This window comes from Megalobrama amblycephala, linkage group LG4 (genome assembly GCF_018812025.1).
Source record: "Megalobrama amblycephala isolate DHTTF-2021 linkage group LG4, ASM1881202v1, whole genome shotgun sequence".
In the NCBI taxonomy this organism is placed as follows: Eukaryota; Metazoa; Chordata; class Actinopteri; order Cypriniformes; family Xenocyprididae; genus Megalobrama; species Megalobrama amblycephala.
This window is the reverse complement of record NC_063047.1, coordinates 53,756,275-53,773,981: the sequence shown is the minus strand read 5'-3', so window position 1 is coordinate 53,773,981 and position 17,707 is coordinate 53,756,275. Positions and strand designations below refer to the sequence as shown.

The window sequence follows — 17,707 nt, the reverse complement described above, 5'->3', positions numbered from 1 at the left end:
TCATGAATAAGCCATGGCTTTCCCTCAGCCTTTTCACCTTTAGCTGCTAGACTGTTTAAACTTCTCCGCCTGTTCTTCAGCTGTTTGACGTTGGTTTGAAATGACTCTCCGAGTAAAATGAAAATTCTGTCATTTACTCACTCTTCACAAAAACCTGTTTGACTGACTTCTATCTTCAGAAGATAATTTTTTTTTTTTTTTTTTTTTGGCCATATAATGAAAGTTAATGGAGTCCAATGTTGTTTTGAACCCCACTGACTTGTATTGGCAAAGCAGTATTCTCTCTGTTCCACAGAAGAAAGTCATACACGTTTGGAATGACACAGAGTGACGAAATTATGTCAGAATTTTCATTTTTGAAAGAATGTTTTTGAGTCCCTTTAAAGGTTTTTCCATTTATCCCATATGTTATATAGCCAAGAGAACATGCTGACTCCTCAAAAACAGGGTAGACAAGCGTTTGGTTTGTGTTGGTTTGTGACGACAACTCCATTGCTCTAATGTTAACTGTGAAAATGCTTTTATTCATCACAAACTTTTGGATTAGACTTGTCCAAAACAGAGGCAAGTTGTGATATGTAATACATGTTTGTCGTGAATTCTTATTTGCAGGCTTAATATCTGGTTGAAATTAGTGAAGCATTGACGGTCTTTCACTTTTCTGACCTGACATTTACTGGATGTTATTTGCAGCTAATAAAGTGGTGATCTGCCCAGATTGGACAGATGTTTAGTTTTAGTTTTATCATTCCATTGTGAGATATACTGCCACAACTTTATTCTTATTTTTTGAGGATGAAAGCAAGGCAACATACTTTTTTTCTGGTGTGGTGTGTTGTCATATTTTTTAGTGTTTATTTAATTTTTTTTTGGAAAGCCTTTATAATCACTTGTAATGTAGCTTTGGACCTAATTACCTATAGTCAATTTGCACTTCACTCCCAAAGAATCTGCGCCTTCACCTGATGAGCATCTCTGTGCCAGTTTGTGTTTGAAATGTGGTTACAGCTTACAACTCAACCTATAGACATTTGTCTTTTATCTCTTTGAAATTTTAGCATTGTACTTGCAGGCCCAATTTAAAATAATAATAAGGCTGATGTGTGTTTTGCTCAATTATGCAGTGGAACCAGCTGTTAGATTTTTTTGGAAATATTTTTTTATTTGTATTGATTTTTATTTCCATACTACACTTGCTGTGTTACAGATTCTGTTACTGTTGTGTTTCTCTTTGAGCCCACCAACAGACCAACACTAAGTATTGCTTGAGTGCTGTCAATCTGTGATTTTATATATATTTTATGAATAAAATAGTGTTAACTAAGACTCTCTTAATTATCTTTTTTTTTTTTTTTTTGATGATGATGATGAAAAACAATTATGAAAAAATAAAATAAATTATATTTCTTTATTTTATTATTTCACTTTTATCCTCCATGCCGATGTCTCAACTACGGAAGAGGATTAGGGCCAAGCAATAATAAAAAAATAAAACCATCTCGAGATTAAAGTTGTTAAATTTCGAGAAAAAACTTGTTAAATTTTGAGAAAAAAGTTTAAATAAAATGTTGAGAATAAACTCATTAAATTACGAGAAAAAAGTCAAGATAAAATGTTGAGAATAAAGTCATTAAATTACGAGAAAAAAGTCATTAGATTGAGAACAAATTCGTTAAATTATGAGAAAAAAGTCGAGATAAAATGTTGAAGTCATTAAATTACGAGAAAGTCGTTAAATTATGAGAACAAATTCGTTAAATTCTGACATTTTTCTCATAATTTAATGAATTTGTTCTCGTAATTTAATGGCTTTTTTCTCGCAATTTAATGACTTTTTTCTCGTAATTTAATGACTTTATTCTCAACATTTTATCTCGACTTTTTTTCGCGAAATTTAACGAGTTTTTTTCTCGTAATTTAACGAGTTTATTCTCAACATTTTATTTGGACTTTTTTCTCGAAATTTAACGAGTTTTTTCTCAAAATTTAACAACTTTAATCTCGAGATGGTTTTATTTTTTTTATTATTGCTTGGCCCTAATCCTCTTCCGTACTCAACAAAACAAGCTATTTCTGGATGTATTTTTCTTGGTTGATTTATTTATTTGTTTTATTTTTGTACCTGGTAGTATGACCATACTATTGTTTTGTACTGGCTAAATTATATAATTTTTTTTTTTTTTTTTTTTTTTTATTTGTAAAAACTATATCCTCCTGGGACCCAGGAACAGACTTTTGTCCTCTGTAGTTGACATTATATTTAAGTGATTTTCTCTGACATCATACATGTTACAGTTAAGTCTGGATGTCCTGTAAAGAGCACATTTTCAGAGATACCGAATGTTCGGAGGTTTCACCATGACCACTCCCTCTCCTTGGTCTTTAAATATGACTGACATTGATTTAGTGATCAAATTTAACACCCTTATGGAAGTATGATAATATTTTGTTATTATCATTTACATCTGAATAATTTTCAAATTGTTTGTCATAAATCAACATTTCAGGAAAATGCTATGGGGTTTCTAATCAAAATATGACTTTCTGTTACGAAACGGGACATTGATTTCATACACGTCCGCTGTAGAGGACAACAGTCTAAATCATGTTTATCAGGCATTTTATGAGACACGAGTGAATAGCGAAAAAATATATATCTCAATATTCCTATTAATTATTAGATATTATTATGAAAATGTTGCCAATTATTACTCCCATTGTTACATTTCTTTTTTCATTACATGCTGCCCTAAGAACATATTAATATGCAAATTAGATACGGTGTATAGATGCATTGTATTGAATAGAAAAACCCATGTGTGACCATTTTACCCACATATAAAGTAAAATGGTTTATCAGTTAATTCCATTATATCTTTCATAACATAGTTGAGAATCATCTTTTACACAAAGTTTGGTTAAAAACAATCCTGAAGCCTAAAAATTGATTGGTGAATTAAAAAAAAAAAAAATCAAACAACTTATTTTTTCATTTGTTTCTTCACACGATAATGACGTGAAACAATACTAAATTCAAAAAACCTTTTTTTTTCTGGGTCCCAGGAGGAGGATATAGTTCAATCTGTCTAGTTCAGATTGCGTCAGTGAGTCTCGAAGGACAAAAACACAGGAACAGGCTGCATACAAGCATCATGGCCAAAGCCATTGTAAGGCAAGCCGCCAAGTTTAGCAAAAAATCGTAGCACCTGCTAACGCTGTTGCGCAGGGAAGAAAACCAGGGGCTGTTTTTGAATGGATGTCTATGGAGGAGAGGCTTCACTACGCCGAATAAACTGCTTTTGTGGGAAAACAGCTTATCATTTAATGAATCGACAGCCTATCGGCTAATCTTCAACATGTTTGCTCTTAAATACTCGTCGTGGATTTATATGTTTCTAGAGTTTACACCGAAAAAAATGCTAGTTTTTAAGAGAAGTCACAGACAATTGCGCGACAGGTAGGATTCAGTTTACGGCACTTCTCATTCATTTCTATGGAATCCGCAAACAGTGATTGACTGTCGCACAACTCTATACCATATTCAATGACGTCAAGGCTGTAATGTGATTGGTAACCAAGCCACACGTGGTACAAGTTGGCCGTTACGCATTCTCCAATGGTAGAGCCACGGACTCTCGTATCTCCCAATATTAAGACCATCTCTGTCATGGCAGCGCTCGTGCGGAGAGTGTTTGTTGCTCATCTAGCAGGGGCGAGTAAGAGCAGGTAAGCGTCATGTTATTTTGTGTTTTTGTGAAAGAATATAAATTACACTATACCTTAAATGCAAATATCTATACGTGCTGGCTTCATTATACCATAAAGTCGCTGACTGGCGAACCCGCTAGGACAGGTAAAGTGACAGATCCTGAGAGCCAGCTGATCTCAGAGCCAAGTCACACGAGGTTGTTAACTTCAGGAAGGCAGCGTTAACATATGAGCAGGGACATGTTCTTTCTTGTCTCAGAAGAACCTTTCTATAAAGTTGAATTACTTGGTTTTTACTGCGAGGCCCATTAACTATAATAATACAAGATCTGCTGACTGCTATGTCTATATTAGCTGGACGAATTTCAAGATGTAATATTTGTGTATTCACATTTAAGTTGTTCATACCGACCGAGACCCTCAGAAATGCACTTGTTGGTTGTTTTCTACATGTTATGTAGGTCTTGAGTGTTTCTAAACAGTGGTGTAAATTGTTTTGTGTGCAGTTTTCTGCAGCACCGTGGCTTTGGTCTCAGATGGGGTCATCACAGGTTATTCTCCAAAGGTCAGTTGTTCTCTACACACACAAACCCACTCGGTGACAAACGCACCTGTCTTTTTTTTCTTTTTGGTATTGTTATTATTGGAAACTTGCAAGTGTAAATACATTACCAACCAAATATAAAATTTTTATATTCATTTATGCAACCCCTTGTTTTCTCAATCAAATGATCACTTATACACATACGCAAAAAATGCCCCTTTAAAGGGTTATTTCACCCAAAAATGTAATTTTCTCACCCTCATGTCGTTCTACACCCGTAAGTCCTTTGTTCATCTTCTGAACACAAATTAAGATATTTTAGTTGAAATCCGATGGCTCAGTGAGGCCTCCACAGCCAGCAATGACATTTCCTCTCTCAAGATCCATTAATGTACTAAAACATATTTAAATCAGTTCATGTGAGTACAGTGGTTCAATATTAAAGGTGATAGAGAGGATTTTTTCGTCGACTGAGAATCCAAAGACTGTTGTTGAGTTTTTGAAATGAGCGCATGCGTCAGAACAGCCCCCTCCTTCACAGCTCATTTCAAAGGAACGCCTCCCAAAACTCGTCCACGAGTATTGGAACACGAGTGTTTACCACCGGCATTCGCTGTGTCGTGTTTTTTGGATTCATTATGTCGGACTCACCGCAGGTAACTCATAATCTGCAGTTGTTACTCCTGTCTCCTGACAAAAACATTGCATGCAGCGCCTGTGGAGTGTGGAAAGTTACTGGAGAGCGCAGCCACGCTCGTCTCTCACAAGGAACGTCATGGCAGTGATTGACAAGCCAGAGGGCCAATCGTTTACGCGATGGCCCAGTGTATTGTGATTCGATGAAGCGTCCGGAAACGCCACGCCCCTTAACATTCGTTGCTTCAGTGAAAATGTAAATAATAGCGTGTATATTGCTGTATCAAATTGAGCCCGAATCAGACCCAGATGAAGAGGGTCAAGCTGCAATCGTGGCTTTTAAAGGACATTTATGAATGGTATTTTTTTTATTTTTTTTTTTATTATTTGTATCAAAGTGTTTAGATATGCTGTCACTGCTGTTTGTTAGCTTTCAATATACAGTTTTATCCTGATTAAAGCTTTACTGTAACCGAATACATGACTGAGTAGTCGCATTTTTGTAAAGGTAGCATTTAATTTATAGCATGAACAACTGTTTGTCTATGAACATAGAAGTTTATTGGTGTTTGTATAATTTAGCTAACTGGCTAGCGAAGCAAAAACAAGTTACTCTTTGTATATGTCCTTGATGTAACCAAAAATAGCAAGAGAACTATACATTTAAGAGACCTATACAAACAATAAAACGTACTTGCAGTTTGAAGCCAATAAACAGCAGCCTCTGCTTTTAAAGTGAGAAGTGCTTCATCTTTCAGTAAAAGCCTTTGTGCAAATCCAGCATTGAACTCGTGTAGATTCTGGAAGCTGTCTTCAGCGCCGCATCCAGTGTAGAAAATATCACAGATTATAATGGGTTCTATTATCTTTTGACGCGTCGCATCGCGCTGCTCGCGTGTTCCCGGGGGGCGTGTTTTGCAGGGTTTATGATGTCACCAACCCGGGAAGAAGCTCGTTGTAGTCCAAACCAATCGTTTTTGTAGGCATTAAACTGCCATAACTTTAAAAGACAATATCTCTGTGTGCATTGAACTTTCAGCGCTGTAACTTTGCAGATACTGTTTATGCTCAAGCAGCAACATTACACACTAACTAAAGTTAAAAAAGTGAAATCGCATTGAACCACCCCTTTAATATAAAGCGATGAGAGTGTTTTTGGTGCGCCAAAATAACGAGTGATGGCTGATTTCAAAACACTGATTCATGAAGCTTCGGAGCGTTATGAATCTTTTGTGTTGAATCATGATTCGGATCACGTGTCAAACTGCCAAACTGCTGAAATCATGTGACTTTGGCGCTCCGAACCGCTGATTCGACACAAAAGATTCATAACGCTCCGAAGCTTCATGAAGCAGTGTTTTGAAATCGGCCATCACTATATAAGTCGTTATTTTTATATTTCACATCTACTACGCAAATACTGATCACATGTTGAATAAGAAACAATAATGCAGCCAAGGCCAAGTTATTAGAAACAGAGACGATCGATTCATGGCTTAGCTGGGTCTTTAGACTATGCAGTCTGTTAGTTTACCTTACCTTCCTATCCGAGCAGTTTGTTCTTTTGTCACATCCCTATGCTAAAGCTATGCAGTCTATACCAGCAACAGAAATGATTAGTTAACCTTTCGACTTTTCGGGTCTGAGTCGTTTGTTTATCATGTGAAAGCCACATTCAATGTTATGGAAAAGAACCATCATGACAGAAATTTGCAAATGTATAAATTGTAAGAAATTTGGGACCAGAAATGCATCGCGTATTTGAAAGAGTTAAAATATATATATATATATATATATATATATATATATATATATATATATATATATATATATATATATATATATATATATATATATATATATATATATATATATATATATATATATATATAAAATATATAATGTTGTTGATGTATAAAAAAATAAATATATATATATATATATATATATATATATATATATATATATATATATATATATATATATATATATATATATATATATATATATATATAATGTTGTTGATGTATAAAAAAAATAAATATATATATATATATATATATATATATATATATATATATATATATATATATATATATATATATATATATATATATATATATATATATATATATAAAATAACGACTTATATAGTGATGGCCGATTTCAAAACACTGCTTCATGAAGCTTCGGAGCGTTATGAATCTTTTGTGTCGAATCAGCGGTTCGGAGCGCCAAAGTCACATGATTTCAGCAGTTTGGCAGTTTGACACGTGATCCGATATATATATATATATATATATATATATATATATATATATATATATATATATATAATGTTGTTGATGTATAAAAAAAAAAATATATATATATATATATAATATATTATGTTGTTGATATATAATATATGCGCTTTGTTTGTAAGGAAGGTTAGGAAATATGAACTAATTTCTGTATGTAATACGGCTGTCATATCACTTGAAAAAAGAACGAATGACTCAATAAATCAATAAATTATGATTTTTTTTCTTTTTTCTCTTTTTTTGTCTTTAGCTTTTAGAGTTATATAAATGAAAAGGAGAAATGTTACTTTGGCAACTAGTTATGTCTGTGTGTGTAAAATTGCTTTGTGTGTGTATAATATTATTATATTATATTATATTATATTATGTAATAAATTTACATATATTATATTATATTATATTATATTATATTATATTATATTATATTATATTATATTATATTATATTATATATTATATTATATTATATTATATTATATTATATTATATTATATTATATTATATTATATTATATTATATTATATTATATTATATTATATTATATTATATTTAAACCTTATGGTACCTGGCCAGTTAGGCGATGCTTTGGCTGCAAACCCATGCATGGTTTTGTTTGAACAATGAATTTCTTCTGAATATTTTCAATTGATCTCTAAATGCCATCCTGAATGTCGTAAACATCTAATGAACACATTTAATGGTGTTTTTGTTTTATAATTGTTATTCACTAATGTTCAAAGGTTTGGGGTTGGCAAGATTTTTAATAATAATTTGTTCAGCACAGACTGAAAGGAGAATGGAAAAAATTCAAATGATAGTAAGAGCTGCAGAGAGGTTCTTGGGCCCGTTTACACCTGGTATTAAGATGCATTTTAGTCGATCAGATCACAGCGCTAAATACAGGTGTAAACATGGTCTAAAACGTTGTCCACTTTCAACCACTTCCAGAGGTAGTAGAAAACGCATTCTACTGGATTGCTTTCATTGCTCATGTGGTCGAAATCGAATGTGAAAAACCCTGATGTAATATGTATCTAAGAATCATGATTAAACCCCAAAATTGGTTTTGCTTTAAAAGGTTAAATAAAAGTGAGAAGAGATAGAAGCAGTGGTGAATGTGGAGGTAAATCATGCTTATCAGAGCAGAATTGCCATATAAAGTGGTGGGTAAAGGCAGAATATTGGAATATGTAGTAGAAGTATGGGGCAGGAATCGATAGTTATGCAAAAATAAAATTCTACATTCCATGTAAAAATTGGTGTTGAGTGGCAGAAATTATTAAGGGCTTAAACAAAGAAAGAGTAATTTGGTGTGGGGATTTTAATGCACATAAAACTGTAAAGGGAGGAACAATGAATGATGCTAATGAGATTGTTATTGAAGACCTAATGGATCTAAAGAATTTGGTAGATGTAGATGTAAACACAGGCATGAAATCGGTACATAATCTGACCCTGTCTCAAGCACGCCTGGTGGAGTAACTAATTGGGAAGTACTAAAGGAATGTTCTGTTGGCAGTGTTCATTTTCCAATAGCTAGTTCAGTAATAAGAGCAAGTAAAATAAAAAAACAAGTTAAACCAAGGAAATACTGGCAAATAGTTATGTGAGAAAGCAAATTCCAGAGATGAGTGATGTAGGGTGGAGTCAACTAAAGATTAATGTAGGAAGTGACATTGAAATAATATATTTCACAGATTGCATCAGTAATACAAAATGTGTCATCAAAATGTATTCCAAGAAGTAAAGGGAGGAGGAAGGAGAAGAAGGTTCCTTGGTGGAATAAGGAATGTAATATTGATAAAAAAAGAAAAGGAAAGCTTTTAATATACTGAAGAGAATGAGAAACCATAACTGGCAGTATTTTATACGTTATAAGATAAATTAGGAGTGCAAAAAATAAATATTAGATACATTTCTGTAATAATAGTATAGGTTAAAAAATGTTTGGAACCTGATTAAAAAGATGAGTGGAATAAGGAAAGAAATCCAGTATCCACTTAATAGTAGGAATAAAGAAATAATAAATGATTAAAAAAAGGTCCTTCTTTTTTGTCTTTAACTGGTCACATGCCTGTAGGTGGCACTGTTACAACATTGATCATTTATACATGCATGCATAATATAGAATGTTTTTATTTGTGTTAATTTTGTGTTTTTGTCATTGTTATTACTATTTTTATGCTATTATTTATTGTTGTTATGTCAGTTTTAGTTAAAATTATTGTAGTATATCAAGTTAAGCTAAATGAAAACGAGAAATGTTACTTTGGCAACTAGGTGAAATAAAATAAGTTTAGTTTTTTATATATATTTTACCATTTTATTTGAATTAACAAAAATGTGTTTGTATGGTATTTTAGTTATATATGTCTGTGTTTAAAATTGCTTCGTGTATGCATGTATGTATGTATGTATGTATGTATGTATGTATATATGTTTAAAAATATAATAATATAATATAATATAATATATGGCATGGTTTTGTTTGAACAATGAATTTCTTCTGAATATTTCAATTGATCTCTAAATGCCATCCTGAATGTCAGCTGTCGTAAACATCTACACCTACGTCAACATCTACATTTAATGATGTGTTTTTGTTTTATAATTTTTATTCACTAATGTTCAAAGGTTTGGGGTTGGCAAGATTTTTTTTTTTTAAGTGTCTTATGCTGCATTGATAAAAAATACAGTAAAAACCGTAATAGTATGACATATTATTTGAGTTTAAAATCTGTTTTCTAATTTTAATATATTTTAAAATTTTATTTATTCCTGTGATGGAAAAGCTGAATTTTCAGTATAATTACTCTAGTCTTCAGATATCCTTTTAATATGCTAATTTGCTGCTCAAGAACCATTTCTTCTTATTATCAATGTTAAAAACAGTTGTGCTGCTTCATATTTTTGTAGAATCCCTGATACATTTTTTTTCAGGGGTCTTTGATGAATCGAAAGTTCAAAAGAACAGCATTTAGTTGAAATATACTTTTTGTGTAACATTGTAAAAGTCTTTATTTTCACTTTTGGTCATTTTAATGTTTCCATGTTGAATAAAAGTATTAATTTCCTTTTATATTAGGTTTTCCTGGACTACAGGCCCGTGTACGGCCTCTTCCTCTTCTTATAGCTACAGGCGGGGGCTATGTAGGATACAACCAATATGGGCAATACAGAGATCGGCAGCTGGAAAAGCTTGGCATTGAAGTGCCACCACGGATTGCCAATGAAGTTCAGGTAAGGTCAAACTTAGAGCACATTATTCTTTGTGTGTAAAATTCCCAAATAAAAACACAAGCTACTATTGCAAAACCTTGCCATTGCAAATGTGTTGTCTGCCATATCCATAACCTTTTTCCCACTTTCTGATTTCGGCACAGGAGGTTGTGTGCAATGAACTATGGTATGCAAAGCTTTCAAGTTTACTGAAATGGTGAAAACTGATACCAAATCCATCAAAATTCATTCAACCCTGAAGCCATTTTGTGTTGGTGTAGTTAAGTTGGGACACTGATGGAATAACTGTTAAATGTCTTCAATGTCTCTGGATACTGAGATACTCTGTGGAGCCAATGTTCAAAAGTGTGTCTGTGTGTGTGTGTGTGCTTTTGGAACTTTTTGGCTGTGTTTGGAGTTCTTTAAATGAAAAATTTATACTCTAAATAGTCATTAAGATTTAAAAAAAAATAATACTTTAATTCAGCAGGGATGCATTAAATTAATCAAAAGAGGCAATAAAGACAATAAAGTTATTTTTTAACTTTCTGTTAATCAGAGAATCCTGAAATGTTTCTTGAGCTGCAAACCAGCATATTAAAATGCTATACAGTATGTGACTCTGAAGACTTGAGTAATTATGCTGAAAATTTGCTTTCCTTTATTATTTTTAAATTGTAATAAGTTTTCACAATATTAATAAAATCAAATAAATGCAGCTTTGGCATAAGATACTTATTTAAAACAACATTTGAACATTTGAATGGTATGGTTACATAACTGTTTTTATAGTATAATTTTATATCCGTTATATATTTATATATAAGATAATGATATTTTTGTTAAAACAGAAAGGGGCAGTTTCTTAATCTCTGTAGTTGGGATGAAATGATATTGATTGCTTTTTCAATCGCATAAATGTTTCTCTGTTATATACACACACTTAGTCTTTAATTCACACACCATGCCATTTCAACAGAGTTCACTTCACAAAGGCTGATGGCATATATTAGCAACAGATATTACATGCTGCATTTTGTTTATTATCTGTGATATATTCTCAAATTCAAAGATCGCAATGAGAGAGAAAGCGTTTGTTTGTTTGTTTGTTTGTTTGTTTGTTTGTTTGTTTGTTTGTTTGGGAGGAGTTAATTTCAAAATACAGTATGTTGCTTGAACATCGTCTTTTTATAATAAGATGGCTATCGGATTGAGGGAAAAAAAGCATGAAGTGGCCAAGTGTAAACTAAGATGCAGACAAAATGGTCTTTTGCCACTCTGTTTTGATTGTGGTGTTGCTTTGATTAAAAACAGAGTGTGCGAACATTCAAACAAACCTGGCTGAAAGTGTCAGTGTGACACTGCTGAAGATGTCAAGCTGTTACATGATCAAGGTTTTGGCAGTATGTTTCCTTTGGCAAGCCAAATATCTATTGTTTGTGTAAGGTTATTTAAGCCTGATAAAATGGAAGAGTTTATTGAACTTATCTTTAGACTAAATGTAAAAAAAAAGTTTGTGTATGTGGTTTTTGAGTATCATATTTGATACTTCAGGCTTTTATGGCCAGTATAATATATATGGTGCTCATACTAGAGTAGGGAACAAGAACCAACTTCTGTTTTATTCAAAGGCCCGAACTGAGAAAAAAGTCATATTGGTGCAGTTGCTGATATTTATATGGCCAAAAAGTAATATAAATTTTTGATAGCTTGTAATGTAAAACGGTGAGATTGATTTAACAGTACAGCAGTCTACTGACATAAAATGCATATAATTTGCCACTCTGTATCTACCAATAATATGTCATAGTAATATGAAATTTAAATGCTTAGTTTTATGATCAAAGCTCTGTAGCTTATATTATGTAGGCAAAACTTAATGCAATACAATGATGACAGAGAGATGAACAAAAAACATTCCTCAAAAGTCTGATGTTATCATTCTGATCTGATCATTTCTGTCACATTTTAACATGATTGTTCAAAAAAAAATAAAAAAAAAAAAAAATAAATAAACCTAAGCTGCTAAGTTTTACAAGAAACTTGTATCCAGACCATACTAAAATGCCTTTTACTTGCTAAAAAAGACAGAAGGCAGGTAGTAGATTGTAAACAAGTTTTTCAGCAAAGTTTTGAACATGTTGATAATTTAGAGGCCTTAGAAATTGTTTAAAATATACATGGTGTATGGATATAGTAGGCTGTATAGGGTTATGGTTAATCTAATTAAATAACCCTAACAAAAAACACTAATTAGAAAAAAGTTAAAGTCCCCCTGTGGTGAAAATCAAGTTTTTAATGTTTTTTTTTTTTTTTTTTTTATGTCTGTGTTGTTTTTAATATGAATTTGCACATGGTTTGTCTTAATTCATAAGTCATCACTATTGTGTAGCATTTTCTCTTTAAAACTGCAGTGATCTAAAGACAGTTTCAAAATTGCGGTTTAAAATCGCTGGTGTTTGTGACGTCACAAACTACTGTGTAACCAATCACGGCAACGTGGCAGCGGGTGTTAGCATATTATCAATGATGACCTCTCTGAAGCAGGGGAGTCTCGAGAGAAGCCAGGTTATCCCGGTATATTTTTCTGTTGATATGGAAAATCGGATAGATTTAGTAATATAGTAGGTGTATGATGAACTATATGCCTGTCTCCACTGACATGAGTTCAAAGCGTTTCTAAGGATACTGATTGTTAGAAGGCATCTGTCTGACTTGCCAACGGGAACATGGTTTGTGTAACATTAGCAGCACACTATTAGCTGTTTGATAAGGTAGACAAGCAAAAGGCTAATCATGTTAATTACCGTTATGTGTCCGACATTGTAAAATGCGATACCATTGTGCAGCGTTTACCTCAGTAAGTTGACCAAGTGGATCTCTGAGCTCGTGCAAGTGTGGAAGTGGGGCTAATTAGCATATTCATAGATCTGCGTAATAAATGAAGTAAGGGTGTACGGTTACATTCAAGCTGTTTTAAGGCATGAAGAATTTTTTTTTTTTTTTTTTTTTCACAGGAAAAAAAAAAGTGTTTAAATTTCATTTTGGTTATCAAACATGAGATTTAAGGGATAAAATTATTCACTACAGGGGGGCTTTTTTTTTTTTTTAATCCAGTGCTAATCAAACTCTTACCTCATACATCTGTTCTGACTGATACCATTAAAGATGATCATACTTTAGAGCACACTAAATGTGTACTTAAAGGGATAGTTTACCCAAAAATGAAAATTTGATGTTTATCCATCAAATTTTCATCCAAGATGTAGGTGTTTCTTCAGTAGAACACAAATGATGATTTTTAATGTCCTAAGACACAAAACGATCGGTTTGTGCGAGAAACCAAACAGTATTTATATCTTTTTTTTTTTTTTTTTTTAACCTCTAAAACACCACTATGTCCAACTGCTCTCCACATCCGGTTAGTGAGGTCTGATTGTGCTCTGACAATGGAAGTGATGTCTCACACTCATTAAAGTATAAGCGTGAGACATCACTTCCATCATCGGAACGCATTTTTTGACCTCACTAACCGAGTGCTGAACGCAGTTGGACATAGTGGTGTTTTAGAGGTAAAAAAATATATAAATACTGTTCGGTTTCTCGCACAAATCAATCGTTTCGTGTCTTAGGACATCAATGTGGAGAGTTTAATCAATGAGCTGCAGAGTTTAATTTGGATATGTCTATGCATGTTTTTTTGACTCTTACAGATTGTTACCATTCACAATTTTTATACCGCTGACAGACGGCAACGGTTGGAGTTAAAAATCATCATTTGTGTTCTAGTGAAGAAACAAAGTCACCTACATCTTGGATGAAAATTTTATGTTTATCCATCAAATTTTCATTTTTGGGTGAACTATCCCTTTAATTAAAATACATTTCAAAGCCAAGTAGAGATTATGAACTGATTAGTTGTGTTTATAAAAGTTTGTAATGAAATGTTCTCTGATGTAATGACATGTCAACAAATCCATGACGGGTATAATGTTCATTTGTTGTGTGGCCTTTAATACCAGTCAACTGATCTGGTTGTTTGATTGTCAGAATCACCTGAGCGTCTGTTGAAATTCACTGGTAGTGTCACTAGCATCTGATTGGCCGGTTTTGTTTGAAGGCTTTCCCTAGAGTGCTGTAGTGTTTTATCTGCCCTATACAACAGATAAACATCAGCCTCCAACGTGGAGCTGCTTCTATTTGACAGTCGCTCATCGTGACCTGTTGATGATCTGGGCACCGGACAGTGCTGTTTGCACACAAAACTGTTATAATGCAGTCAAGTCAGTTGTCACAACCTCTAAACTTCATCTTTGTGACCCTAAACATAACATGAGGACATTTTCGAATCGATAACACAAAAGGCAAAAGTAGAATGCAGAACTGACACAACATATTTGTTTAATAAAGCGATGCACAGCAGCCCTGGCATTGACCGAGCACTGGTTTCTAAGGGTATTCAGCACTATGGCAGACTTGTACCTCACAAACAATAGCGAGATTTCTTCTTGCAGGCAAAGGGGGTTGGGCTACAAAGCTGTGAAGGACAAGACTATTCATACAGTGTCTGAACAAGAGAAATAAAAGCTCTAAAATGCTATTTTTAACCTGATTTCATTGTGTTCTAGCTATGTAAAAGTAGCCAGTGCTTTTGACATTTTCAGACATGCTGTATTAAATTCACTTAGTATGTCTCTATGTTATGCATATGTATTTAGCTTAGGTATTCATACCATTGAAACATTCAAGGATTGAATGATGATTTGCTCTGTATGATCGGTGTTCACAGGCTGTCAGTCATGGACTCTTCACTTATATTGCACCTGATATATGAGGACAGATTTCAGTTTGTTGTAGATTTACAGATAAAGCAGTGCAGCAGAAAGCCTCTCTGCTGGAGATAACGGCACTCTTTGTGTAGGTGTGCCCATTTTCAAGAACCTTCTCAGACACACACAATTGCTTTGTTTTATTTTCTGCCTAGAGGTGTAGGAAAATAAATCAATAAAGCGCAGTCTTCTGATACTGATACTCTTTCGTCATAAAAAACCTTGTCAACCCAAACCTTTAAACGTTTTAGTTCATCGATTTAGTTTTAAGTCTCTTATGCTGCATTTATTTGATATAAAAGACACGTAATATTGTGAAGTATTAATGCTATTATTCAGAATAACTTATGTGAAATTAGATTTTTTTTTTTTTTTTTGTAACAATGTAAGTCTTTTACTTTGCTCAATAAGTATTAATTTAAAAAAAAATAAAAAATACAATCCCCAAACTTTTGAATACTATTGTATTTTATAAGTAATACCATATAGTTACTTATGTTGGATTATTTGTTGATTATTAGTGATTTATTTGTTAAATGTAGTGTATATAAAACAGGAAAATGTTAACATTATATATTCTTCTAATACTCTTTTTATCATGATACTAAGTTGTTGCACTAGCACTAAATAATTTTTAAAATTATAATAAAATGGTCTTCCATATTGATTTGTCACAAAAAATGGCTAATGTCTAACATTAATATTTTCATTATTATTTTTCCCATTTTAAGCTTTTGACACTTTTGGCATGTCCTTCACTTTCATTTTTGTATTTGATAGCAGCAGTGATGAAATAACAGAAAGTTTCAGTTTAACTATTTAGATTGTAGATTCTGGTTTGATGCATCATATAGTCTAGCATTTGGTATATGCAATCTTCTGTTGCTTCCGAAGAGCAGTACTAAGTGGGGGGAAAAAAGTAATACCGTTTCACTGCAACCCAAACCAAAATGACTTTAATCATGAGCTCTTGGTCTTATAATCAGTTAAATTTATTTCTTTGTGTCTACTGAATACATGCTTTATAGCTGTCACTGTCTGGAGTTTGATGTCAGCTTGTAATATGTATGTTTATGAAGTGGGATGGGCACTTTGACAGTCATCAAATAGGAAGTAAGCTCTTCCACTCATTGGTTAATATTTAGTGATGACATCACAGCAACACGCATGCCATATCTGAGTGGATCCTGGTACAGAGACAGTGAGAGGAGTATAGTCCTTTTGAGAAGAACGACAGACTTCCTATTGTGTCACTGTGTATACAAGTGAGTGTGAAGATTTCCTTTTCTATGTCATTTTTGTTTTTTAAGTGGTTATGTGTTTTGAATTGTGGGCATGAATTTGAATTATTTCATCATCAGGTAATTATAATAAGCAAAGAAATTTGAAACTTATTTCTAGTGGGAGATCATTTAGAGTGTTTTTATACAAGAATTTACATTTGTACAAATCAAAAGATGAGTTGAGACGGAAGGTTTACTTCCTTCCTGTTTTATAGGAAGCCCCACATTCATGTGATTTGCAGGCTGTCAAGGGAGCGGACTTCTGGTTTTCTGTAAAAGAATGTATGAATTCTGCAGCAGAAGCCTATTGTTTATTTCATAACATTAATTTTGCCAAAGCATAAAAAATAGACATATATATATTTTTGTGACGTCACTGAAATTATTACAGAAACATTACAGAATATAAAGAATACTAAACAGCATCTTAGTATATGTGAAAATGAGGATTACTGTTCATAGGGTCCAATGTCTTAAAACAATAATATTAATAATGGTGATTATGATTATAACAATGAATACTTGAATAACATATGTTAATTATATATGTCTGTATATGTATAAAAAAATATGATTCATACAAATTGGTACATGGTAGCATTACGAAGTTTCTGGCCCATTGTTACTAGGGGTGTAACGGTTCAAATTTCTCACGGTTTTAGAGTCGTGGTTTCTGTTCAGTTTGGTATGTGCTATGTTCAGGGAAAAAAGGACTATGTCAAATAGGCATGTGACGGTATAAATTTTTCATGTTGCGATAATTGCTTAAGCTTTTATCAAGGTATATGGTATCACGAAATTGAAATAAATTGCAAATATAATTGAAATAAAAAAAAAAAAGTGTTGACATAGTATAACAGGTTTAAGAACTCTTTTTCTTATAACAAAAAACCCCTGAACATTTAAATGCAATAACGCAGTACACAAATTATAAAGTAAAATGTTTCAAACAGATTAACGTGCAAAAGAATTATAAAGAACAACAGGTAACACTATATAAGGTCTCATTTAATGTTAATGCATTAACTAAGATTAAGGATGAGCAATAGCTCATTCTTACAACAGCTACATTTTTTACGTGTTTTTTTTTTTTTTTTTTTGTTAATATAACAACTGATCATTGTTAGTTTTAGGTCCATTAAATAATAATTACAACTTTTGACTTTAGTAATGTTAATAAACCTTA

The 17,707-nt window shown here is 32.6% G+C and overlaps 1 protein-coding gene across 7 annotated transcripts in view; it reads left to right on the top strand.

Annotated features, from left to right (window-relative positions):
• The first annotated feature begins 3,574 nt into the window (after positions 1 to 3,574).
• The window catches only part of pisd (phosphatidylserine decarboxylase), a 35,190-nt gene continuing 21,057 nt past the window's right edge, over positions 3,575 to 17,707 (top strand). For 2 of the 7 annotated variants that reach the window (XM_048190004.1, XM_048190009.1), the window contains exon 1: positions 16,373 to 16,503. Coding sequence is in view for 4 of the 7 variants with exons in the window: in XM_048190006.1 (XP_048045963.1) it covers positions 3,617 to 3,726; positions 4,215 to 4,273; positions 10,276 to 10,430 (324 nt within the window). In the remaining 3 variants the exon portion in view is untranslated. Of the gene's footprint in view, positions 3,727 to 4,214; positions 4,274 to 10,275; positions 10,431 to 16,366; positions 16,504 to 17,707 lie in introns of those variants that run through there. The other 5 variants (XM_048190006.1, XM_048190010.1, XM_048190008.1 and 2 more) reach the window with 5 other exon arrangements.